The following is a 26,053-nucleotide window of genomic DNA, read 5'->3' as shown; positions in this document are numbered from 1 at the left end:
ATTATATAATTTAAAAAATCCAAACCATTATAAATCACACGACAGAAGCTATTCTACCACATCAGAACAACCTTTTATCATGAATATTAATTATGTTCTAAAGTACATTTTCTCACACGAAAAAGTACCTTAAAATTGTATACAGGTACAAAATACCTATTCAAGTTTTTTTCCACCCCTTTCATGTCTGGACCAGCAGCATGGCTGAACACCAACACCCAGTATCAGCAGGCAAGTAAACATTTAAGAGAATAGGTTGTGTGAATTCTGTTCACTCACCTGTTCTGTCACCTTCCTATGATGAACTGAGAACACCTAAACTGAGTGAAATGTCCTCAAAAATCCAGAGATGTCTAGAGAGTCTAAAACCTGTGGAAAGAAAATGTCAGAAAGGTTTTAGTTTGAAATAATTTGTAAAACATGTTTTACTCTGGCATACTGGTCTATATTTCTAAATAATGGCATCTCATAAGCCTGTTTGTGTGAGGCATATTCTCTATGCATGGCAAAAAAGTGGAAAATAAAACAAAAAAATAATCAAAGAATATGGTCAAATTAACTTGTTTGTCCAAGGTTTCGATTTACTTTGTACAAAAGGAAAAAACAGTGTGGAGAATCTGTGTTGGGAGAGCAAGACTAATAGATTCAGTAGTGTTTAACACCTGATATCGTCCTTTTACAGTTTGTTGCATCACCGTCCATGACCAGAATTCAGCAACACACACACAAACACACACCTACAGATCACTTTCAGACCACTGGATTATAGATAAAAAAACCCAAATGTTAGTTTCTTAAAGGACATTCACATCCAAAATGATGAAAATGCCTTTCACTTGTTTATTTACTTAATATTTATATATTTTTACAAAATTAAAAATAAAAAAAGAAACAAAAAGCTAACAAGTCTGCAAGGATATGAGAAGCAAAAGGAGAAAGCCATCGAACAAACAGGGACTACAGTACTTGTGTTTTTCTTTTATATATGTACAAGACAAGTTTATCCATTTAATTTTTTTTTTTTTTTAAAACGCACAGTACAAAAAGAAAAAAATAAATCACTGACAAAAAACCCATAGTACAATTCTGTCCATCAGTATTCAATTTGCCATTTCCTTACAATGTTGTGGGACCGGTGGTGGACCAGGGAGGAGGTGGGGGGCTCAGAAACAAAATAACACACTAGAAGGCAGACTGGGTGTGTATTCGACTTGACAATCAAAATATCTCTTGCAGAATAGTGAGACCTTAATGCAACATATTCATAATTAATAATTCATGGGCACAGTCAATGTACAAGTGTTGGATAATGAAAAATCCTGTGCTAGTCAAAAAAACAAAGCACAGTACACAACCATGGCCCCCTGTGTGTACAAACATGCACGCAGTCACATGACAAACACACTTTTTCCTCACAGTCCAATCCAGTGAGCTCGCTTATATGTCTTTATATATAATATATCTATATTTGGTAAAAAATAAACTTCACAACTCTACCAATTGAGAGAATTGTTTCTTCAAACTTAAAAAGACATAAAACTGAGAAAGAAGAAAAACAAAAAAGACATTGAAAAGCAATTAACCAAACTACTGTGTTTGGATATTTTGTGTGGGTTGGAAAGCGATTTCCACCAAAAATTAAGGAGTGGGGGAGTCGAGAGTGAGAAATACAAAACCAGTCTGTCCCCCCACCTTCAGATTTTACTTCATTCCTTCCCTTCAGCGAGAGCACAGGAAACGTTCATTCTTTTAGAAAACAGTTCTATATGTTACATATAAGTGAAAGAAAAGGGAGCTGGGGCAGTGGGATTAACATGAAACAAATTCCCAACACTCATTTCACCCCTTGACGGTGATTTTCTATAACCATTTATCTCCGATTACTCCTCTGTTCTAAGCCCCTCCTGGTCCCTCCCACTATCCATGCATCTTTACAATGCTCGTTCTCGGCACAGCACCTCATGTCTGACCGCAGTCAGAGCTGCAGAAGTGCTGGGCCAAGAGACAGGGGAGGGAAAACTCTGGGGGGGAGGGGAGTTTACACATGGAGACTGCAGGAGGAGTGACGAGCCCCCTCCAAGCTTCTGGAGCTTCTGTTAACAGCGTTGTGGGGGGGCGAGAGCAGATGTTAGTTTGCACCCCAGTTGTAGCTGTTGTATGCCGACTTGTTGATTTGAGACTTCTGCTGAATGGAAGCGTTCTGGTTGCGCTGTCCAGTGCCGCTCTGTGGAGAGTTCAGAGTCATGGCATCAGATGCGTTTAATAAATTACTTTACAGTGTAAAAACATGATTAGTCAATATCGGGGCTGCAACAGTTTAACACAGGAGTTTGTTTCTGCAACTGGTTGGTTTTAGATATTTTAGTGCAGAAATGTAACATAGGTCTTCAATAATTTAATAATCTCTTAAATAATCAACTATTTTGACAAGTGAATATTCAATTTAAGTTCTGATTTTCAGCTTCTGACATTATTGCACAGCCTTTAAATATAAAGAAATACTTGTCACATTTAAATCATTGCCAAATTAGTTCACACTGCCGATTAAGCCATCAGCTCAACACAACAGAGTTACTCTCAGTTCAGCGTTCTTTCCTCGTGTTGCATGGCAACATTCCCATGCTGCACATGTATAAGTGATTTGTTATGTCAAGACAGACAAACAACAAGGTTGTTGAGACGACTGCAAACATGTTCAAGTATGACTGAAAACACAAAGACGTGCTTCAGAAGAGTATTCTACTGCTCAAAAAACCTGGTCAGTGTAACAATATAAATCCTTTCCCCCACCCACTTGTTCACTGCTGCTGAAAACAAAGCTTGTTTTCAGATGAAAGAAGCAGTATTTGAATAATGTTACATAGTTTCTGTGCACAAAGACAAAACACAGACAGCATAACAAAAATCACTGTGCAACAATACAGTGATTTTTTTCCAGTTTTTCTTTGCTCCTCTGTCAAAGTATTAGGATATGTGCAGTTAATTTGAGATTTAGGAAACACAGGTCCCCTTTTACGCCTAGCATTAGAATGCGTTTTCTGCGACTGTATAGGGCTTCACTAAATGTATTAGCACGTCACCTCTTTTTCTGCAAAGATTTTTAGCAGCAGACTACAGCGTCACATTTTGTGTGCTGCCATATCAACAACAACGTTAGCCCCATGTGAATTTGCACTATTGTATGAACTACTCTGCTTAATGGCAGCTGTGCTTGGAGCAACTGACATTTCTGTTCACGCAGTTGCTGTGGGTGGAGGAGAGACGCGTTTTATTTACATTTCAATGCGGTCACAATGCATCTCCGACCACCTCCCGAAGTGGTTTAGCAGATTGGATAACAATCCGTCCTCATTTACACCTGTAAGTGGTCAGGTGCTATCAGATTACAATCCTTTTACAGAAAACATATTTTAATGCAAGGGGGACACAGATCAGCTTTTTATGCACAAAACAACCTACAGATTAATGATTCAAATAATCATTTGTTGCAGATAAAACCGAATATTTTAATCTTGTACACTACCTGCCCGTCCTGCTGCAGATGGTGGTGCAGAATTTGAGAATGGGGTTGTTGGTGTGGTGCCAGGATGTGCATGAAGGGGGCTGGCGCGTAGCCTGCGGCAGCCGGGGGGTTGATGGGTCCTCCACCTCCTAAAGCCGAGGGCAGACTGAATGAAGCAGCCGGCGTGCCAGCGTGGAAACCCTGCTTCTCAAATGACTGCTGTGACAATAAGAAAACATGACATTCTAAGTATTTTAGGTCCATCTCAGGGACAAATTCAAAACAATAGTACCATATGGAGGGAGATAGTTGTTGGAATGCTAACATTCAGATTATGAAATTACCTGTGTCTTTGTGTAAACAGACCCTGAAATATCTGGTACCCCCGTATTACTTGATGTCACAGAGACTCCTGCAGAGACATAGGAAACAGGACAAGAGTCCAAAAAACAGTAAGCATGTTAAGTTGACCATGGCCAGTCACAAGGTTGTAATGCATTCCAAATGGGGAATCCAGTGTCTGTGATTCAATTTGCGTCAACTCTCTCAAATAAAAGAAAATACAGAAAAAAACACAAAAAAGAAAAGAAAATTACAACTGGTTTAAGGGATGGAGGAGGGTGAGAGAATTAGAAAAGTGTAGCAGTGCATCAGTTTCAGTCAGCTACAATGGTTTCAGTCTGACTGCATCTGGTAGTTACTGCTCAGGTTGTTCAAGCGCACACTGTCCCCCTGTGTCGCCATAGAGAACAGGGTCAACTGGTGTGCAAAATAAAGCAACCCTGATCAGGAAGACTTCAGTCTGGTGGCATTTTCATGTCAAAATGTTCACTCCTTCACTCCCTAAAAGACTGATTAGACCGATTGTTATGGTTCCTCCATATATACACAACATTCTTTACTTGTAATTAGAAAACTCCAGGTATTCAGATTCAGTCTCAAGTCGTATCAGACATGGTATTAACATCTGTCCTGAGATGGTCATACACATTCAGTATCGTCAGGATTTCTCCTACTCTCACATAAACACCTGTGATTGAAAAATTACAATCCAGCTATCTATGTATACACAAAGATGTAATTCCTGTTCATTTAGATCAAGTGATGATGTTTTAAGCTAACCTGACTACACAGATGCTTGTTTTCAAGGTGCATCTCTGAACAGGATGTCGATTTTGTCGATGTGTAAAAACTGGACCAAGAGCATCAGCGTCAAATGTGGTAAGAGTGACTGGATTTTAAGATACATTGATGATACATGTAATACCAGATCTGAATAAGGGCCTAGGAAAATTCTAACATTTTAATGTTAAAAGATGTCATTTGAGTTGGAGACCCCTGATGTAAATGATTGTTAGAAAGTGAAGGATCAACAATTATAATGTAATGTTCTCTATGCCTTTCATTGAAAAGTTTTTGACATAATCATATTGAGAAACCTACTGCAAACCTACTTATAGTGTAAAATTGAACACATTGAAGACCGTGAAACAATTTGCACATATGTTACTGCATTAGTGAATATACTCAGAATCTGTGCCTTGTCATGGAAATATCACAGCTGAACATTTCAAATATACATAGCAGAAATGCTGATAATAAAACCTTCAAGCACATCTAGACAAGACATTGGTTTTCGTCTTGATACCCAAAACGAGTGGTTATGTGCAGCTAACTTTGATGAATCTTTTCAGACTGAATATTCACACACACTGCTGAACCCCAGCTTTATTGTAGACAGAGTGTTGTCTTTCCCTGTGTTGTAGCCCACAGGGCAGCAAGTTCTGGAGATGAATATACCAGCAATGACAACATGAGTGAACAGCAAGCAACACGGAGGGTAAATGGGACAGCATCTGCCAGAGTAACTAATCGGTTCATGGTAGCCAAAGTTCTTGTGAGTTGCCACATTAGTGTCACTTAATTACAAAGAACCAGATTTGACGATGAGTTACTCTAGAAGACAACAGGTAGCAGACAGAATGGCACGCAAGAGGCAGACTGCAATTGACTGTCTGAAGGCACATGTAGTGGTGCATCTTCGCGCAGGCAGAGCTCATCAGCAATGAGGCAAAGGAAAAGAGCATAGAGGGGGAGAGGGATGACTGGTGACACAAGGAGGAAGACGTGAGGGACTATTTTCTTTTGGTTTTTAATTTGGCATTTGGCGGCACTCACCGACTCCAGGCCCGGTGACAGAGTTGGCTGGCTTGTTTTGTGCAGAAGCGGCAGCAGCCACGGCAGTGCCGTATCCGCCCTTACAGAAATCCCCACTCCCTGAAGCCTGGCCCACATCCTCATAGCCTGCAACAGTCAGACACACAGCCGCAGCCCACAGCGTTAGACACACCAGGCAGGGGGAGACAGACCTGACTCAAATAGAACTAGCAAATAATGAATAGCGTTTGTTTTACAGCTTTTACCAAATTGTGACATCACACTTGGTGTCAAAGCTCTGTAGAAAATACTGTATTAGTATCTACAAAAATCTGAACTATGACACCAACTGTATTGTCTTATCTGGTAAAGCCTACCCATCCAGTAAAACAATCGGATGAGGCTCAACGCTAACCATCATTTGCAAGAATTATTTGACCCAAGTCTGAGGGGAGGAGGTGGGGAAGTGAGGGGGCAGGCAGGGCGTGTGTGTGGGAGGGAAGGGTGGCGGTTTGAGAGTGAGCTTAAGTGGGGTGATGGCAGAAAGCAGCAGATGGTGCAGCTTAGAACAAACAGGTGTTGCACATGTGACCAAAGGTGGATAATGAATGATTAATTTTAGCAAAAAACAAAACAAAACCCCAAAGCAATTCAGCATTACTAAAAAGCAAAAAAAGCAAAAAAAACAAAACAACAACAAATAAGATAAGGTGATAGAGTAGAATCCAAAAGGCAATGTGGAAAATAAGAAACAGCTAAAGAATATAGATCAGAGAAGTCAAAAGTGTGGCAAGATGACGGCTGCTCCATTTGTTGGTGTGTTACTGATGAACATGTGTGCTGGAGATGGGATGAATGACGAACTCCATTTTCTAAAATGACCGAAGCAAGCCATGGAAGACAGAGGAGAACCAAAAATCGAAGCCCCTCCATTTCAACTTGCGATGCCAGGAAACCACAGGTCGCACCATTTGTCTCCATGGCAGTCTCATATATTGTGATGGACGTTGGTATAAAACAACTTAATTATCAGTGTGTTCCTTGTCTGTACAGGTTATGTAGATTGTATACAGGATAGGCATGGTACGGTTTGAGATTCTGACTGTATGATAACCTTCCACAAAAATTTCACTTACCACAATTACAGTTCTAAAATGTTACCTGCTATTCCCATCATACCATGAACATAGCTGATTGACCACACTAACCCAAAGGGTCATGTTTCTCAACACTGCACACATCCAGAGTGATTCCTGCACTTGGTTTTGGACGACATTAAAAAACAGCTCATGCCTTAGACACGGCATGACAAAAAATGCTCAAGATTTGATACAGTGACTTTAATACTGTAGTATACCTTGAAACCAAGAACCAGCCCATGCCTAGTAGATGATCTCCAGGAACTATGATTAATAGAAAAATCTAAACCTTAACAATTCACATTAACAGACAAGAATGTTTTTGTCAACTTACTGACCACCATTCTGACACAATCAAAACAAAGGTTTCTTCACAAGCATCATGTTTATGCTTGCAGATGCTGCAGAGCTCAAATGAAATATGCACTCAACACCAATGAGAATTCAATGGGCTCACTGTGAATCAAATATTGGTATGCAATTATAAAGAGCAGGATCTGCATGACCCCCGCCCCCTAACATGCCATTTACTAATGGTTAAGTGTCTCACCAGTGCTGTATCCATGGGAACCATAGCCACTAGCCTGCTGGAATGGAGTGGCTGACGCATTGACGCCAACATTCACACCATGCTGTTTTGACGAGGTAGGAGCCACCTGGAAGAAAGCAAAACACAGGATGTAATTTCATCTGGTCACCAAGAAGAAAAACAGAAACTTAAGTTTCTTCTCATGCAACATTTTTATAGCTGGCGAATGAGGGGAAAGTAGAGTAAAGATCCATGGAACCATCTATTGTTCTGCTGGACATGACACATGCTGTCAAATCCTGCTACCCGTTTTCCTCATAATGAGAAAATATTCAAAATGGAGGAGGGCACGGACAGTAAAAGAAATAAAACAACTTAGCAAATTTGTGAAAAAGTCTCAAGTTCTCTCACCGGGAACACAGCAGGTCCATACTGGAAGGTATTGGGTAGACCTGGCATGCCAGTGTAGTATGGTAGGCTTGTGTAGCTGTAGCCAGGTGGCAACGCCGGGTTGAGGAAAGTCTGCTGTGTGGTGTGATGTGTCTGAGTCTGGTTCTGTTGAGTCTGAGCTAATGTGGTGGCTGGAGCTGGCGATGATGCATCACCTCGACCAAACTTTGATAAATCACCTGCAAAGAGAAGGACAGAGTTTGAGCTTCAGTAGTTAGCAGTCAAGACCTCTCCTTTCACCTAAAGCAAGTCCAGTTGCCTATAGCCAACTACCAGTGATGGCTATGATCTGAAAGATTGAGAACCTTTACAGACACCACAGCTCAGTAAACAAGGCACATGAACATTAATGTTTAGAGGTGCTATAGTTGGCAGACTGTTTCACTTATGAGCTGTACATCTATCCCCCTGCCCTTGCCCTTTGCAAACAAGATTCTTACACTTAAAGTGCAATTCAGAGTTAATACTGGAACCATGTTTATGGAGCCAAGAAACAAATTATTCAACTTCTCATATACAACTGCTCACCAGAATAAGGGTTGCTCGCCAGATTCCCCTCTCTGCCAGTCAATGCTGTTGTGGGAGTTGCAAAGGGGATGCTGTAATAATCCTGTAGAGATTACAAAATATGTTTTTTTATCAAATATAAAACATTGATACCTTGACAAAATAAAGCATGATTACTGGATTACTGTTTTTACTGCATCAGTTGGACACTCACCAGCGGTATCCTTGTCTGAAGCATCTGCAAGTCATCATAACCATACACCTGAGGCTGAGTAACAAATGTGCCAGAAACCCATGTTAATTACTATCAATAATTCAACATAAACAAAACCTAGGAAGTACATGTTAAGACAGTCAATTCTGAGTTGAGTTTTTCATGTACTTACAGGGTAGGCGTGCAGTAATCCTGGGGCCATGATGTACGGGTTGGGCAGTAGAGGGGGCACTCCAGGTGGCAGGTTTGGAGGTGCTTTCCCTGTATGCACAAGACAATGTAAACACATCAAACAAAATTAATTAAAAGATATTGATTTTCAACAAAACCTACACTTATTTGCACAATTTTCTATACTCTGAGCACTTCATTTTTTTCATAATTTCTTATGTTGCAGCTTTAAGCAGAAATCAAAATGATAAACTGTCTCAATGTGTCTGCCAAATATGTTCACAACATTCTCTCCCCAACTAATAGTGCCACATAATCTTACTTAATCACTCTATACTACTAAAAAATAGTATTAATTAAATAGTATAGTAAATAAAGTATTTAAGAAATGTCACGATCAGTGGATTAATTCTTAAATTTAGCTAAAAACCTGTTCAAGTGTACACGATTTTCTGTTTCATCAAACCAAGTTCTAAATTAATCGCTGAGCTGCATCAATAAATGAGTGATTTACAAAGAACTATGCACCAGAGAGAGCAAAGAAACAACTAATGTGTATAAGAGAAAGAAAAAAGTTTAAGAGAACAAACAAAAAAAGCAGTATGAGTCAGAATCATGGAAACTCTGCCAGTGATGCAGAAGGAATGGAAACTAATCAAAGCCCAGACAAACGCACTGTGCTCTTATCTAAACGCGCCTTCTCTTCTTCAACTTGGAAACAAAGATAGATTCTTTTTATGCGATCTAGCACCATTAACGTACTCAATCACAAAACACAACCACTTGAGTATCTTGTACACAGATCTTTTCAGCAGCAAAAGATACAAACATGGCAGTCAGACAATGCAACAGAATGCAGACATCACAATGCGACCAAGCCATGAAGTCAAATACAGAGGTGCACGGAAAGAGTATGAGAGTCAAAATATCAATTCGGTAATGTATCGTCATCCTTCCTTGTGTAAAATGATAATCTATATCGATATTTTAATTAATAAATTAAGGCACTCCAAAGTAAAGATCCCTGCCAGTTTCACTTGTCAGGCATCACTAATTGATGTCTCCTTGCAGCAGCACTGCACAAATGAATGAGGGAGTCTAGGGGTGAAGTTACCTGGTTGAAGAGGAGGTTTACAGCGAGACAATGGTGGAGAAAGCTATGTTAAGAGATGCCCCATTCATGTTCAATACATACATAAACTTTATGCACGTTGTTCTCTATGTTGTGAATAAATAGTGAAATCCTGCACTTTCAATGGATGTTTTGTTTTCTTCAGTTAGACTTGTAGATTTGTGATACACTGCTATATGATTGTCTTGCAATATATTGATTATCACATAATTGTGATAGTGATAATATTGGTATCATGGACCATGTATTGCATATCGTATCGTGTGCTAACCTGTGATTCACCCCTAAAAATTTGTCTTTCTAAAATCACTACAGAGTGATACAAAAGGGGCTACAGTGAAGCAGTAAGATCACAACAAACTGGGCAATCCATCTTATCAGCATGTTATACAGAATTGTGCACTTCCACCCCAAGCAAACAATTACTACCACTTATGCTACCAGTTTGAACTGACAGGGCAAAAATCAAGTATGCCAGGTAGACACATGAGGCAGTGGATAATTCCCACTGACAAGCCTATTCATAAATCTAACCTGAGGATGCTGCAGAGCTGCGTGAAGATGAGGAGTTGGCTGACGAAGGAATGGTTGAAGCCGTAGTGGAGACCGAAACTGAGGTGGCTGCTGCAGGTGGAGCACCCATGGAGACAGCATTGAGGCCCATGGCCAGACCGCTGACAGCGCCGAGGCCAGACGGGGCTGAAACTGTGGCAGAGCCCACCGAGGAGGCCTGAGGCACACCTAGGGACACTTGTGCAGCAGTAGCCACCGAGGAAGAGGAGGGTACTGATGAAGATGGCACAGCTGAGACGGAGGAAGGGTAGGAGTGGAGACTTGAGTCTCCGTCTACACTGGGATGCTGTGAGACAGAGGAAGAGAAAGAAGCAGTCAGGATTGATGAAATTACATTTCCATTAGAGTGAATGGTCATCTGATGCATCCGTCTGCCATCACAGGAAATGGAGCCTTTAAAATGCTGAGGAGAGATACTCTCCTGCTTGTACCACAACCCTGATTTTTGTTTGGCTACATAAATGTCAAATGCAGTGGTCTTACACAAGCAAAACGACATTGACAAGAGTGTGATTTTGGTTGTTCTATGATTAAAAGGAGCTGTATGCAAGAAATGTCTTGTATCAAGTCATAAATGATCATAAGACCATGAAACACTCTGATACAACACTTTCCAATATTTTTAATTTGGATTGCAGAACCCGTTTTAACCTCAAGTAGCATATAGCTTTTTTTAAAAAACAGACAAACACAGAAAAAACAAACCAGTAAGCTTGAGTTGGCTGTCCGGACTGAAGATGGACCAAGGCTGTTCTGTTGTGATGGGTGAGAGCTGTAAAAACAAGACAATAGTTCAGAGCATGCTTCAACTTGAAATCATGAAATCATTTAAATCATGCAAATTACTACATAGGATAATTATCTATGTAATTTGTATGTTGCTGTGACTGAATCTCACTTGCTGTGCTGAGGAGGAGGAATGGTGCTTGGAGGCAAATCTTCACTGTGGCCCAGAGCGCTGAGGGATGTTTGATTGGATGCATTCAACAAGGAAGCAGGGCCTGCGCCACTGTCTGTCAAAGTGCCCATGGAGGAAAGAGATGCCGGCGTGACTGAATCAGAGGCGGGCTTGACCGATACTGCAGAGCCTGCTGCAGCTGTGGAGAACAGGAGAAAATGTTGGGTGTTTATACGTGGCAAATTTTAACTTGGCACATAAGAAAAAGCTTTGTAACCACTGACCTTCCACAGATTGCGCAACTTGTATTGAACTGAAGCCATTCTGTAAAATCAACAAAAGAAATTAGTTTCTATGGAAACATGCCATTGACAACAAGTTGAAGGGTTCTGGGCTTTTATAGACAGTCATCAAGAAGCTTGTTTCATATTAACCACAGGTCAGATTTGAAACAAAGAATTACAATGAATAAAGAGCTGGAACCAATAGAAAAACTGCATTCTGGGTAGTAAAGTAAAAATCAAAAGGGAAGCTTTGACCTTACCTTGGCCTGCATATCCTTCTGAGGAGAGGAGGAGACTGACGGAGGGTAGCGCCGTGTCTGAGGTGCTCTCTGGTCGTACAGATCCATTTGGCTGGAGTTGGAGAGACCCGGAGTCGACTCACTGCAGATTTGAATGGTATCGACAATACTAATATTGACTGTTCGATCTGTTCAGAGCTAATTGGCTCTTTGATAAAATACTGCACAGGGATACTGAAAATGTTTTTACTTTCTTCATAATAAAAAAGGTACAACATGTCACTGTAAACCCTCCAAAAACTGCAATAATATAAAATATAAAATATAAATATAATATAAAAATAATAAGTACTGTATTGATAATTCAAGATGCAATAGCAGTATTAAGTTTGGAGTATTCATTATTAACATGGGCACATTCCATGTTCTAAAATAGTTTAACAGTACACTAACTTTCCAGACTTCCTGGTAAAATAAATACTATAAAAAGTTCCTTTTGAATGACTAAGATCTTGCTTTGCATTTTAAAATAGCTTTTGAACACATTGTGTTTCTGGTTGTACTCACCTGCTGGGGCTTGTGTAGAGACTGTTCTGAACCTGGTTGCCTGGCGTTGTGGTGGCAGGGGTGGACTCATATTCAGGTAAAACTGGTTCTGACCCAAACTGTAGTGCTCCAAACTGAAGGTTGAGGCCTGAAATGTCTGTCGAGCCAGGCATCTCCACTGCCATAGCTGGAATCTGAAAAAGACCAGTGGTCTTTTATTGAATGGCCCAAACACTTTTAAGTTGTCTGCCTGTATTAGTTCTTTAAATTTCAAGCTTACTGAACCAACAGAAAACATTCAAATACATTTAACAAATTTCAAGAGTATACAATGGTATTTTTTTTTATGCATGAGCATGAATGAGTGCTCCAGCAAGGGAGTGGCACAATAGAGTATGTGTTTAGTCGAATGGTGCAGTTGTGTGTGTGTGTGTTTAACTGTACACATTAGTTGTACTCTAATACAATGTTCATTGCTGCAGCTACTACCAGTTACTTAGCACGTGTTTTGCTGCACCACATTCTGTTAATGTGTACAGTGAAATACACACAGTTGCACCACTCACTTGACCATGTATAAATATGTATCTTAAAGTTTTAATATTACCTTTGTTGTTATAGAAGTCCTCTTCTTCTGTTGTTTAAGTTTGTGTTGCTGCAAAGGCAATGGACTTGAACCCTGTGCATCTGATGAACTTGGAGAAACTTGTTGACCTAGAGTGCCTGCTGTCATTTTTGGAAGGGATGAAGCAGGCGGAGGCACCACATGAGGTGAGGATGATGTTTGTTGGGGTAATGAAGAAGACGAGGAAGAGGGCAAGCCTTTGTCCTGCAGGAACACATCCAACATGGATGAGGTTGAGGTGGTGGCTTGATAAGGCTGCCGCTTCATAAAGGGCGAGTGGACCACAGACTCAGGCTGAGTCTTCATTTCTGGACAATGAATGAAGACAAAAAAATAGAATAGCAAAACATGAGAACATTCATATTTTTCTACACTGAAAAGGCATGATCTGAAATACTAAAAATACTATACACAGATTTAAACAAAGTATACAAAAATATCTTTGATGTACTCAAAAGAACTGGAGAGGTTCAACAGGGGTATTAATTTGATTGACAGTGACAACATGAGGGGTTTATCTCACCATATTGTCCCAGTGAGGTGGCACTGGTGTCCCAGGATGAAGGGGTCGTGTTCGGAGGTCCTGTCTGGGAATGCTGGGCTGCCAGCTGGGCCAGTGCCTGGGCTGTTTTGTACTGCTCCAGAAACTGAGAGCCAGTGGTCCCTGTGCTTCCTCCTTTCGGGTCTCCCACATCCCCAAATCCCTTGCTCAGCATGCTGACCTGTAATAGTGGGTGCATAAGAAACACTGTTGCCAAAGGAGTGCAAATATTTCCGCTGTGTTTCCTAGTGTTTGAGAAAGACTAACGATTATTTTGGTAGTCAACTAATCACTTGATTATTTTATCGATTAGTCAGGATTATTTCTGTTTATTCAGAATAAATGCTAGTAATGTTACAATTTCATATGTATCAAATGTGCAGAAGTCCAGTCATTTCACCAAAGTGTAACTTGTCAGAGACATCTGCCGGGGTGGAATATTTTCTTAATATTAACATAAACATATGTGGGGAGAAGGAGATAATGTACATGGTTTAGCTCAAAGACGTAATCAAGGAACACGGGAGACTAATACCGCTCCAAAGCCAAAGCAATGGAAAACTTCAGGGTTACCCCAACACACAAATCCAGCTTCTAGCTTGAAGGGATTTGGCATTTATTTGCCGACAAATCAGCTTCCACAGATTTACACTGAACATACGCTGCTCTGCTGCCAGTCTCATTTATATCCACCAAGATGTGCCTATATGTAAGAGTGTTATTGCCACTTCGCTTTCGAGTTAGCATTACTCCGAGGACCGTCATTCTCAGTGTTAACCTGCAGTGACTTTTTAATTCTAGTCCCTTGCAGTAGTGCCACATAACCCAGACGAACCCACAGTGTAAAGAAATAAAAAACAATTTACTAGGGACATACACTGAGCACTGTGTATGCTGCCAATGTTTGCGGTTCAAACCCCTCATAAATTATTATTTTATCATGAGGAATCAATACGTTTCCTAATCAATAAAATAACTCTGAAATCAATACTTTGTTTCTGATTACTTTTCTTTATAAGAAGCCATGTAATACATGGGATAACATCCAGTGGAGTGGTTAATGTTGGGATGATTTTCGTTGGTTCAGAATGTAATAAGTGTATACAACGGGAGAAGTAGGCCTACTGCCCCCAGCACTTCCTGCAGTGTATTGCAGCAATGTAACGTGTTTCCCGAGACCTGTCTGGTGTTTCAATTAAACACATCAACAGGGAATTTTACTAAAAGGCTCTGATTTTCGTTCATTCATGTCTTCAAGAGTGATTTTACAATACATTAATGACATTTTAAAAAAATTGTCAACAAACTCCAAAACACTGTATCGTGCATTGTAACTTTTTGAAAAAGCTGCCGTTTTTTTATTTTTGCCCATCGCAAAAATCAAAAACTGCCTGAAAAATCCTGGAAGGAATTGGTGTCTTACCATGTTGTGCTGGGTGTAGGGGGTACTGGAGGATGTTTGGGAGAGTGACGGCCCTTGTTTGGAATTGCTAAAAACCAGTGACTGAGACAAAGAGGGAGGCTGGGTGGCCTCCATTGGGGGATTTTCTGCCTCTGAGGAGGATGGGGGAGTTTTTCCCAGGAGCACGGCAAGGTCAATCCTTCAGCAAAGAAGGAACATTCATTATGACAAATTATGACAAATTTATGACAAATTGAATGTCAACTGTTTCCATACAAGTCTATTTAATATTTCTTTTTGTTGCTTTGCCTTGCAGGAGTCTCATTTAGTAGAACACCATTAATCTGGGTAGGACCGTGGATTAGTGACATCAGTTGGACATCCCTTAAGACAATTAAGTCCCCATTAGCGCCTGATACTGAAAATGGAGCATAGCAATTCAGTCCCATCTTGGCCACTTTAGTCACTCATATGTGAAAGATTAGTTGACCTGTCTACAGCCAACTTCATGGTGACCAACAAACTAAATACAAAGACATACAATCTTCTCAATTCAAATTAATATGGTGACTAAAAATTAATAAAAGCTCTATCATTGCTCCAGTCAAGTAAATAGTTAAACAAAGGAAACTTGATTTTCCTGTGGAACAGTTTTTTGGAGAGCGATGTGCTGGAAACAGCAAGTCATGCAAATAAACATAAATGGCCCACCTCTGTCCTTTGGTGATGGTAACATTCTCTTGAGGCAGAGGCAAGGATGCCACACTGGAAGCTGTGAATATCTTAGTCTCTGAAAGCTGCAGAGGAAGATGGAAATAAAGTTGGAGAAGGTCAAAGTTAGTAGGGCTGGGTACCGAACTTCGGTTCTTTTATGGCACCGATATGTATTGTGACGAAGAGGCTAAAAATGCCACCGAGGTCGAAAGTGTGGCTCCATTTCAACAAAAGTAATACTAATATAATGCACGACGCAATTTGTAAAATAGATATCGCCACTATGGTCGGCAACACAACAAATTCAATGAAGCACCCGAACACGCACGGCATCAACCTCAGAGCAGTAAGTTGCTCAGTATTTGAATGTAAGAAGAGTGGAACGCAGCCATCCACCTCCTCTCAACTTCCCAGCTCTATGGATGTTACAGAGCCAGAGCGGCCTGATTTAAAATCACCATCAGACTCTGCTTCATCCATGAAGAATACAGATGACCGACAGCGCTGTGTCTGGATTTTCAAGGTAAATTTAGGTATTCTATGTTTGTTTACTCAAGTTAACGATACTGCAGCGTAATATGTGCTTGAACTGGGATCCATGTAACGCTAACTTAAGATATTAGTGTGTAGTTTTATGTTATGGCTATATAGCTAACTAAATGAAAAGCTAACTGAATAAGCTTAACCTGTTAAAATCTATTGCATCGGCTGTTAAACAGCTTACTGTTATGTTTATCTTGTCCTCACAGTAGCCTCTGAACCCGATGTGAGGACGAGTGCCAGTCACAACCTTATTGTTAAAGGTTTGCTACCCTTTTCTACAGAGGAGGTGAATAAGCTTTTGCTATTGTTGACCAGTTAAGCCTCGGTTATCTCAGCCTAGATTATGGTTTATAAGTAATAACACAACCATGTTATTGTTATGTTTTGTGTTCTATTGTCAAATAGGGAGATAAGACATGGAATTAACCTCTGTAGATGTGTGAGATCCTTAGTGAAAATGACAATGTGAAAATTGTTCTTTTTGCACTGAAAATAATTTGTAGTAAAAACAATGTTATGTAAAAAAACTGCATCGAGTGTTAAAATGCAAAAAATGACAAATAAAAACTGGGGATGGATTTGTACCATAATGTGTAATGTAATTTTCTTTTTCAGAAATAACATTATAAAACTGGTATTGAAAAACGTATCGATCAGGAACTGTTATCGAAATGAAGGTATTGGTACTGAAATTTTTTGATTGATACCCAGCCCTACAGTTGGAGGGCAAAAGTACACATCCATGAAAAAGAGCCATTCCACTACAGTGAAACAGATGCTTAGAAGTGCTGGATGTACAAATGTGAGATGAATCCCCAACTACTCACATCTTCATTCCAGTCTTCGGTACCCCACTCCTCTGTAGCAGTCCTCCAGGCACCTTTGAATCAAAAATAAATGTTTACTATTGTGCTTAGAAAAGAGAGCTTCAACTGAGTAAATAATACACTAAAACAAGAGATAATGAAGCTTACCAGGAGCAGAGTCAAACTTGGGTGGGTAATTTGTTCCTTCTCCTGCAGGGAAGTCCAACCCTGGAGATGCAGAAGATGAAATTAGCAATGATCATTAAAAAATGAATAGCCTTAATTTAACTGTGCACATTGATATCCAGGATACAAGATCAACAAGTAAGACTGTGTGTCTGGGATTTCCTCTAATCTTACTAGATCTTCTTTGGAATGACAACATAATTTCAGAATTGTTTGGATGGTACACAGCTGCTTCACCGACATGATTAACTTATGGAGGGCAACCTTTCTAAATTAACTTACTAGCCGACTCCTCCGGCTCCATGCTTCCCGTGTTGTTCCAGGTGCTGCCCCCTCCATAGTTTTCTTCTGTCTGGGCTGGCTCTGCATAATCAGCAGGGTTGAATGTTCTATAAAAGACAAATTATTAAAAACAGGAAGAGGTAAGCTGTGATTTGAGCATACATCCCCACATTTTCCAATAGCCACAGGTGGGAGCTTACACACACACATATTTGGGGATAATTTTTTTTACCCCAGGTTTCCCCTCTCAAATTAAAAAAGGGACCACACACATCAATTTGATAAATGGTTTTACAAACAATTAAAATGCTTTACAGAGGATCTGGGACAACCTCTGAAAAGATGGGCTTGATTGTGCCGTGTAACCCCCAGGACACCCTGAATGTTGAAGTGCTGCAAATGGCTGTCCTCTTCTATGGGAGGCCCATGTTAATTAATCATGTTGTTTACACCAAGCCAACCTCTTGACTTATGATCTCCTGTGATTATTTCAGCATCAAGTATCTTTGTTGTGTGCAATTTATATATGTATTGAATTTATATAGAAAGGATGCACATGAACAAGCAGGAGATTGGTGAACTTCTTGTGTTTGATGGCTTGTGCATGATTTTGGCCTATGCAGTGATTTGCAGCACTTTTGTATCCAATGTTGCCAAGGGGTTACAAAGTTGGTCAATCATATGGTCTAGCGTCTTCTTACACTGCACAGCAAAGTAATATATTGCTTAGGTTGAGCTTTGAGACAAGAAGCATATTTATTAGTAGAAAAACAGCAGGAAACACTTGCAGAGCGTATGCTATTCTAGTAAAAAATGTTTTTAAAAGACTTTGCATAAACAAAGTATACAGGTTTCAATACAACTTTAAGTGAGTCCCCATTAATGCTGTTGTTATGACATTTGAAGACAGGAAATGACAACATAAGATTGAGGTGAGACAGTACAGTCTTCATGAGTTTGGACAGTTAAGACAGTGATCCTGCACGCTTGTTGTTTGCTTGGACACGTCCATGAAAAGTAATGCTGGTGCAACCTAACAACATGAAGAACAACGCTTTTCTGTTGAGTTAAGACAAACAGGTTTCTGTATTTGTCCAAAATCCATTGTATAAACAGAGTAACCATCAGGTTTCAGGAAGGTCAATTCCTTGTTACATAAAAGAATGAGATATAACTCTGTTTTTTATGTCTTGCATTATATCATCTAATTTTATGGCACTCAAAAGTCTCCCTAAAAGAGCAAGAGTAACAGACACACCAGAGGCGATTCACTCACCTCTCACCTCCTGCAATATCATATCTGGGCCCCTTATCAATCTGGCTTTAGAGGAAAAATAATGGTAACAATTATATGAAGCACAACAAAGTAAAAATAGAAAGATAAATCTTGGTTTTCAGACCACAATCCTGACCAACAGCAGAAGCAAAATCCCTTGAATCTACCTGTACCAGTACGTCAAACAAACACACTACATGTCTGTCAGCAAAGCAAAACAGTGTTTTTTTCATCATATAAAATAATTGCTCCAATCGAGAAATCCAACTCACCAGAGACATACACAATGGAACCACAAATAAAGGATAGAGGTTATACAGGAGTAAAAGTAATAATCCTTCTCATGATGTGGTGTAATTGCAATATTTTGTTGTCAATCTCTAATTCTCTGAAAACAGTTAACCAGTAGAATGATTTCACTTTCATACGATGCAAGGATACAACAAACTTGATCTAAAATCTCCCCTCTTTACTCTCTGACAATTCAAATACAATGGTTGCTTACAGTTGTACCAAATGAGCAACACTGTAAATAAGCCAACAAATGCGTGCGACTACAAACAGGTGGCTACATAATGAAAGGAGTAGTGTTCTCTTGTTCTTAACAATATCTAGTTTGGGTGGTACAAAATCTCTTTTCGAAATACAACATAAAAATACAATACAATGAAATTTCTGTCTCTGGAAACAAAAATAATCAAATCTACAACACTGTAGGTAATACTGTCCTTTCTCCATCAGCATTGTACTCATTTCCAATGGGCGCACAAAGTATTCACTGAGTTGGTATTAATGCATGCCAGCATTTTAGAGCACAACATGGGTATGTGAGGTTAATGGTACATGCTATCCTAGCATTATGTCAAAAGCTCTAGTACAAGGTGCCATTGAACACAGACATACACAAACGCAGCTTTACATTACTATCCTAAGATCCTGCAAACACCTGATCGAACAAGTACATGTGTACAACTTTAACAAACTTGGCATATATGACACTAAAGCCATGCTGGTAAAATGTGACTGTTCGCAACAAGAAGCAAACTTGATAAAATAACTTGTGTGGCATACGGTGGGATGTTGGGTAACATGAAAACACCTCAGCTAACAATACGAGTAACTTCAGGAGTTACACCCCCCACCCCACTATCAATACATGCAACATCTGGGTCCACACTTCAAGTACATTCAAAGCATATTCAGAGAAAGGGATCAATTTATTTTAGAGAGACAAAATAACCCGCCCTCTCTCCGATTGAAGCCACTTATCATCAAAAAGATTATACGTTATGACAACGGAGGTCCTACTGCAATGTTGCCTGTTAAATTGAGATGAAATGCATAAATAATTCCATGGCCCATTTAATTTCCTGTATTGTGACAGTCTCTAGTCAAGCAGCCAGTATAGGATACCAGCTCACAAACTGACTAATGCTACATCACAGGGCGAGATAGCAAAGACAGGATCCTTGACACCCATCTTAGTAGTGCTAAACTAACCACGTCACTCTAAATCTAACATTTAGACACCTTACACTGCTAAAAGACTTATTAAGCCCACAATTTCTTTTTTTATCCCATGGGCTAATGTACGTGCTTCCTACTTGGATTAAGGCTAAACAATAGACTGCAGTCCTGCTCTCTCGTGACCATGGCAACAGGTAAAAGTGGAACAAAAGGCCCTCTAGATTTAAGAAACACAGGTGTTCCCTTACCCCATGCCCTGCGCTGAAAATCTGCCTCCTCGCCGTCCTGCCACTCCTGGGGAGACAACGACAACTTACTTCATTTTCTGATTTTGACACATTATAAGTAAGAGTGACAGCATTTTATATGAAAGTAAATCTAGTTCTGCAACAAATGACTGTTTTCAAATAGATTAATAGGTCGATTATTTTCTTGATTAGGTTCATTATTTGGTCTATCAAATTAGAAAACTATGAAAAATATTGAGCAAAGAAACCAAAAAATAGTCACATTTAAGAACCTGACAAATCAGAGATCTTGTTTTAATTATTTAAAACAAAAACACTGAAAGATGAATTAGTTATTTAAAAAAAAGTGTTAATTAATTGGCAAACCATGAATAGTGATGTGCAAAATTAAGATGCGTATCTTGTGATGTTCTTTAGCATCTGCATGAAGAAAACACTTACAAACTAAGATTGAACACGATGAAGAGTAATACAAAGAAGAATTAAAAAAAAAACTTAACCAAAAAGTGTATTTTGCAAATGATGCTGGCCTACAATGCTGTGTCAAATAACCAATGAAAGAATTATGTTCCACAGTAAAGAAAGTCTGTGAATGTAAAAAGGTAAAATGAGGAACAAGATCAAAGATTTTGTTCATATTGCACAGCCCCATAAGCTCTGATAGGATACATTTCCTCCACGAAACAGTTTGAAGATGCTTAACCACTTACCCACAGTCCCTCTTCCTCTACCTCTTCCCCTCCGGCCTCGCTCTGCACCTTTTCCTGCTACTCCTGCCTTGCTGCCATCCAAACCATTTTCCTGACCTCGAACTTGAATTAAAAAAAAAAAGATTCAATGACATTATCATCACCAACTGTGTAGGCTATAGGTTTACTTTAACTTAAATTACCTCTGCACTTTATACAGAGGTCACTCATATGCTGATGATACACAGTTAAAGATGATACACTTCACATTAAACTTAGTCAAGTGAAAAATGTGCTCATAATTCAGATGGCTTTAATTGATTTGCTGCACATCACTTTAGAATAATCTCTAAGAATGAGTAAGCTTCTCCACATGCTGGCGGAAGGCTGTGTGAGGAAACTGTAAAGACCCATTAGATAATCAAGCAAAAGTCTCTTGCTAGAAAGTTGATGAAATATGCACTTGTTTGGCCCTGTGGCAAATAAGTTAAACATCATTTGGGAGCTATGGAATTATGGGACAACTATAACAACACACCCTAGTAAACCTCAGACCAGTCACTTTCATAAAAAGTTGGTTATACGACACAACCAAAGAGCTGCCACTGTATGAACAGAAGCATGGTTTAAGCCGTTTAGTTGTAGCTGCATATCTTAAAAAAAACAAATCAATAAAGGTGTTGATAAAACTTACACTCTCTACCCCTGCTGGCTCCACGGCCCTTGCGTGGAGCTCCACCTCGGCGACGTGCAACATCTTTCTCTCCTCCTTTCTCCCTGTTCTCTTTTCCCTCTTCTCCGGTTTCCGCTTGGCTTGTCTCCTTCTGGCCGGACACTCCTTTCTTCTTCCCCACCATTTCCCAAGAGTCCTTAAGAAAAAATGTAGACAACACCACAGTATAATGGATTTATATGCTGACCGAACATGGTATTAAAAGAGTTTCTGGTGACACCAAGTTTTTGACAAGTTAATAAATCTGATCTTAACTAATTAAAGATTTGAGGGCTAAACATGACAGCATCTAAATTATAAAGGGTTAATAAAAGCAAAATCTGTCAAAAAAAAAATTCAGTAATGTCCTAGAGACATATATTGAACCAGCCCCAACATTTCATCTCCCACAATGAGCCTGGATCAAGACAATCCAAGTTATGACTGTCATCAGTCCCTTGAAAGTAAATGGATCTATGAAAACAAACCAGGGCATGTAGAAGTGACACAGTGGCCAAAGAGGAGTACAAACAAGTTTTATACTTTATATGCAGCTTTTCTATTCATCCAACCCAGAGTAGCCCTGACTTCTCCAGAACCTAAAGATTTACTTAAAGACGGTACTCACAGTGTCTGGGCTACCCTCCAGCAACACATTAATGGCTCTGTTGACATCCCCATTGCAATCATGCAGTGCGATCATGGACTCGTCTTGGTCTTTGCCTGTAATGTCGATCAGCTGGAAAAGAAGGAATACATTGATGCAGGGACACAGGCGTGATACCTGGCTGGAAATATAGCATTGACTTGTGCAGATTGTTTCCAATAAGGAAAACATTTAAGGATAAAGCAAAATGAAAACCATCAAGGTAATTTTCACTACTGTAGGAAATATTTTAAGTGACTCTATAAGATTTCTCATTTCAGTTGGAGGTTGGAAAGCAGGTTTGGGCTACAGAACAGCAATCCAGCTACAAGCAGGGATTAGGGGAATTTGAGCAGCGTGGGCACATTCATATCACTGTATCAAATTGAATGCAAAAGGTGACATTTGGACCCTTTTCAACATCAATATTTAGAGTCAGATTTGTGCAGTAATACTTGAAAATAACCTTAAAGTTATATAAATAAAGTCACATGAAATAAAACAAGGCCTGCAACTAACTCATTTTTCGTAGTCTATGAATTTGTCAATTATCTTGATCAATTCATTGTTTAGTCCGAAAATGCTGAAAAATAATGATTGATGTTTTGCAACCTTGGGGAAATGTTCTCAAAAATATTCAGTTTTGAAACCAGAAATCAGATTTAATAAGCCGAGTTGATTATTAATAAACACAAACAAATGAATAGATTATCAAAAATACCTATATTCATTTACTACTCTATTCATATTTGATGAATTGTTTCAGCAACATACTTGTCAACATAGATTTACCATTGCCCGCCAACATTATGGGAACTAATTAACATATCTTACAGCTCACTCTTCTGTATGCAACAGTGTTGATATAGAGTACTCTTCTCTACGGACTGATGTAATTGGTAATACACAAACAATGAACCCCTATTAATGTCACCTACCTTCTCTGCTTGGTGACATCTGACAACAAAACAATAATAATATATACAAGAAAAACACGTACGCACCCAAAACAAAACAGTTCAAAAGACCAAGAACAACTACACAAGCAAGCCAAGTATGGCTGAAATGGAACAACAGGACACTCTGCATCTGCTCACCTGTTTGACCTTCTCTTCAAAGTCTGCATCATTGTGGTCTGAAATCATCTGCGCAAGTCTGATTTGCTCTGCAGTAGCCTGTTCAAAGAAGAGAAAGAGGGAGAGATCCAACATTAGTCAACAAAAAGAGGAACATGCTTTGATTTGCTATTCTGTTTTGCCCACTTAGGGCTTAGTACTTTTGTCTTGGTGCCAGTATGGGCTTCATCCACATAAGTGTTTAATTTTAAAACAGATAATCAGCATTCAGGCACATGTTTCAGCTCAGTATGACAAGTAATCAGCATCCATAATAACACAAACATATAATGCAACCATCATCATATTCAATGTCTGTGTTTCTGTCCATCCAGACTAAAGCACCCTTTAAATTGTTAAATGAAAGAGCCAGCTGTGTTGTCAAACCTCAAACGCTGGGCAGCAAGTTTGCCAACTAACACTGCCCCAGCTGTGGTGTGTGCACCATTTGTCATTTGGAATTTTAAGTCCACCAAGACATGCAACATGTGGTAATACATGCCTACAATCAGTGGTGGCATACATTGTTTGCATCTCGGTAGAGAGTAACATGTGTGGAGAGTGAGGGTACCTGAGGCCTTTGCTTGTGCTGTGTCTGGTTCTGTGTCTGGCCCTGTGTCTGCTCCCAGCTGCCCCGGGCTCGGTTCCCGCCCATGGACGTCATCATTTACAGTATATACAAATAACAGTATTTACAAAGGAATAAGACCTAAGAAAAGAAAAATAATCAGTATTAAAGATCTGTGAATAGGACTCATTTATGTCATCCATGTCTGGTACAAGAATGTTACATCCTCAAACTGCCTGGTGCATTATTACCAAGTGGGGGTGTGCTGTGATTCTGATTGAATGTAAGAATGAGACATCAGATTTGATTCCAAGACTGATAATGCCAATAATACGTTGACAAAGGATTCTTTACAGACCTACTCTAAAACAATGTATCAAACCAAACCTAACCGCGGGTTTGACCCGCGATGCTACAGTGCCACTTGGTGTTGCTGCATACCCCCACCCCACCAACCCCAACAAGTGCACAACACTGGTTAATGTATTTACCTCCTCAGAGCATTGTGCAATACCGTCGTTGTCAAAGCAAATCGCAGTGATATGTCATGACCTAAATACTGAATCGATCAATGATAAGCACGCCTACACATGATAATAGTAAATATACAGTGACTTGGCCATTGTATAAAAGAAAACACAGTTAGGCCAAGTCACTTAAAATTACTTGAACCAGCAAACGGCTAACCTTGCTATTGACAGCTTCTCCTTAATCTTGTATACGTTACGTAAAAACCCCGTTTGGAGAAGCCCGCAAATAAGCCTAAAGCCAGGCCCCGTCGAATATATCTAACTCAACTAGCCAGCCACATGGCCAAAACGCTAGCCAACTGGCTAATACACGAAAACGAGCAATAAGCCTCCAAGTCTTGGTGGGCTTCCGCTTCTCAAAGCTTCACCTCATGGCGACTGCTACGCTAACTTTAACAGCCGCTAGCTGGCTAGCTAACTCAGAACCGATAACCGGCTGTGCAACACTGAGCTAGAAACGATAGCCGACTGTGAGTCATATCGACAATTTAATTAGGTAACGGCCATTAAGCGAAGAATAACGCTCCCGTATTCGACCGGAAAAACGCCCCGGTCACTGCGTTGCCACTGGTTGTCTGCTAACGACTGTTAGGTATGCTAACTCTACCGACTGACGTCGTTCCACGCACTGCTACAACACGCTAGCTAGATGGCTGCGTTGGCAAGATAACAGCGTTACAAAAACATATCGCCACTGTGCAGAATCCCAATAACACCCCGAACGAGGTGTGATCTAATGGTTGTGCTCACGACATGAGAGACACCGAGGCTATCTGCAGGCCCGTAGGCCCCTGAACTGAAAAATAAATAACAGGCGATACTGACCAGAAACCCGGCTCAATATTAGACACGGCTACACGACCGACCGACACGTCGTCTCGCTACCGACCTTTAGGTCAGGATATTATTCCTGAACACAAAGTTGAAACAGCCAAGTTGAAAAAATATGACGAGCCGTACTCGCTCACACAATAAGCGAAAGACTGTGAATTTACCTGTTTCTTTTCCACTCTGACACCACGGAGAGCTGCGTCACGTGGTTTACGCGGCGCTTCAGGGAAACCGGACCCACGACACGTGACCCACACATTAATTTAAATGTATATTATAAACCGACATCGGGATTTCAGGTAAACAACACGTAGTATGCACCGTGAGAAACATTGACCAATATCACAGTAAACTAGGGCTATTCAGATTACTTATTGGAAAAAAAATGCAAATACTATTGTGTTAAAATAACATGGTAATGATCCTGCAATTGTATGTAATTAAAAACACAGCGTAATACTTACTAAATTAGCATAGTCTTTTACGGCCTATGTGTCAATCACATAAAAAATACAGGTAGGTTGCTGGACG

At 39.9% G+C, this 26,053-nt stretch overlaps 1 protein-coding gene across 12 annotated transcripts; it reads right to left on the bottom strand.

Moving 5' to 3' along the window:
* Nucleotides 1-1,203: 1,203 nt before the first annotated feature.
* Nucleotides 1,204-26,053, bottom strand: ubap2l (ubiquitin associated protein 2-like). Of its 12 annotated transcripts, none has more exons than XM_044053488.1 (30): nucleotides 25,987-26,053; nucleotides 24,165-24,302; nucleotides 23,576-23,653; nucleotides 22,461-22,571; nucleotides 21,815-21,989; nucleotides 21,142-21,243; nucleotides 20,432-20,477; nucleotides 18,717-18,761; nucleotides 17,441-17,547; nucleotides 17,141-17,200; nucleotides 16,994-17,046; nucleotides 15,621-15,706; nucleotides 14,931-15,108; nucleotides 13,490-13,688; nucleotides 12,949-13,274; nucleotides 12,363-12,535; nucleotides 11,817-11,937; nucleotides 11,557-11,596; nucleotides 11,273-11,471; nucleotides 11,080-11,146; nucleotides 10,336-10,660; nucleotides 8,671-8,759; nucleotides 8,499-8,552; nucleotides 8,306-8,387; nucleotides 7,739-7,956; nucleotides 7,349-7,454; nucleotides 5,681-5,806; nucleotides 3,847-3,914; nucleotides 3,524-3,721; nucleotides 1,204-2,224 (listed from the first exon to the last, which is right to left on the bottom strand). In XM_044053488.1, exons 2-30 carry the CDS (start codon nucleotides 24,258-24,260, stop codon nucleotides 2,129-2,131), a joined length of 3,624 nt encoding a protein of 1,207 aa, XP_043909423.1. In that variant the 5' UTR covers nucleotides 24,261-24,302; nucleotides 25,987-26,053; the 3' UTR covers nucleotides 1,204-2,128. The 12 variants fall into 12 exon arrangements, with proteins under 12 accessions (XP_043909423.1, XP_043909420.1, XP_043909426.1 ...); XM_044053485.1 differs by lacking the exon at nucleotides 25,987-26,053 and adding an exon at nucleotides 25,687-25,766; XM_044053491.1 differs by lacking the exon at nucleotides 25,987-26,053 and adding an exon at nucleotides 25,687-25,766 and having other exon boundaries at nucleotides 3,524-3,718.

Source organism: Solea senegalensis, linkage group LG20, assembly GCF_019176455.1.
Source record: "Solea senegalensis isolate Sse05_10M linkage group LG20, IFAPA_SoseM_1, whole genome shotgun sequence".
Classification (NCBI taxonomy): Eukaryota; Metazoa; Chordata; class Actinopteri; order Pleuronectiformes; family Soleidae; genus Solea; species Solea senegalensis.
The sequence above is the reverse complement of the archived record's forward strand: the minus strand, read 5'-3'. Positions and strand labels throughout refer to the sequence as shown.

What these genes read in the sequence shown, in the direction of transcription:
- ubap2l (XM_044053488.1), bottom strand. Translation starts at nt 24,260, where the DNA reads ATGATGACGTCCATGGGCGGGAACCGAGCCCGGGGCAGCTGGGAGCAG. An exon ending in TGGAGGGTAGCCCAGACACT is followed by an intron (nt 21,990 to 22,460) that starts GTGAGTACCGTC and finishes TTTTTTCTTAAG; the next exon opens with GACTCTTGGGAAATGGTGGG. An exon ending in CCGAAGACTGGAATGAAGAT is followed by an intron (nt 15,707 to 16,993) that starts GTGAGTAGTTGG and finishes CTTCCTCTGCAG; the next exon opens with CTTTCAGAGACTAAGATATT.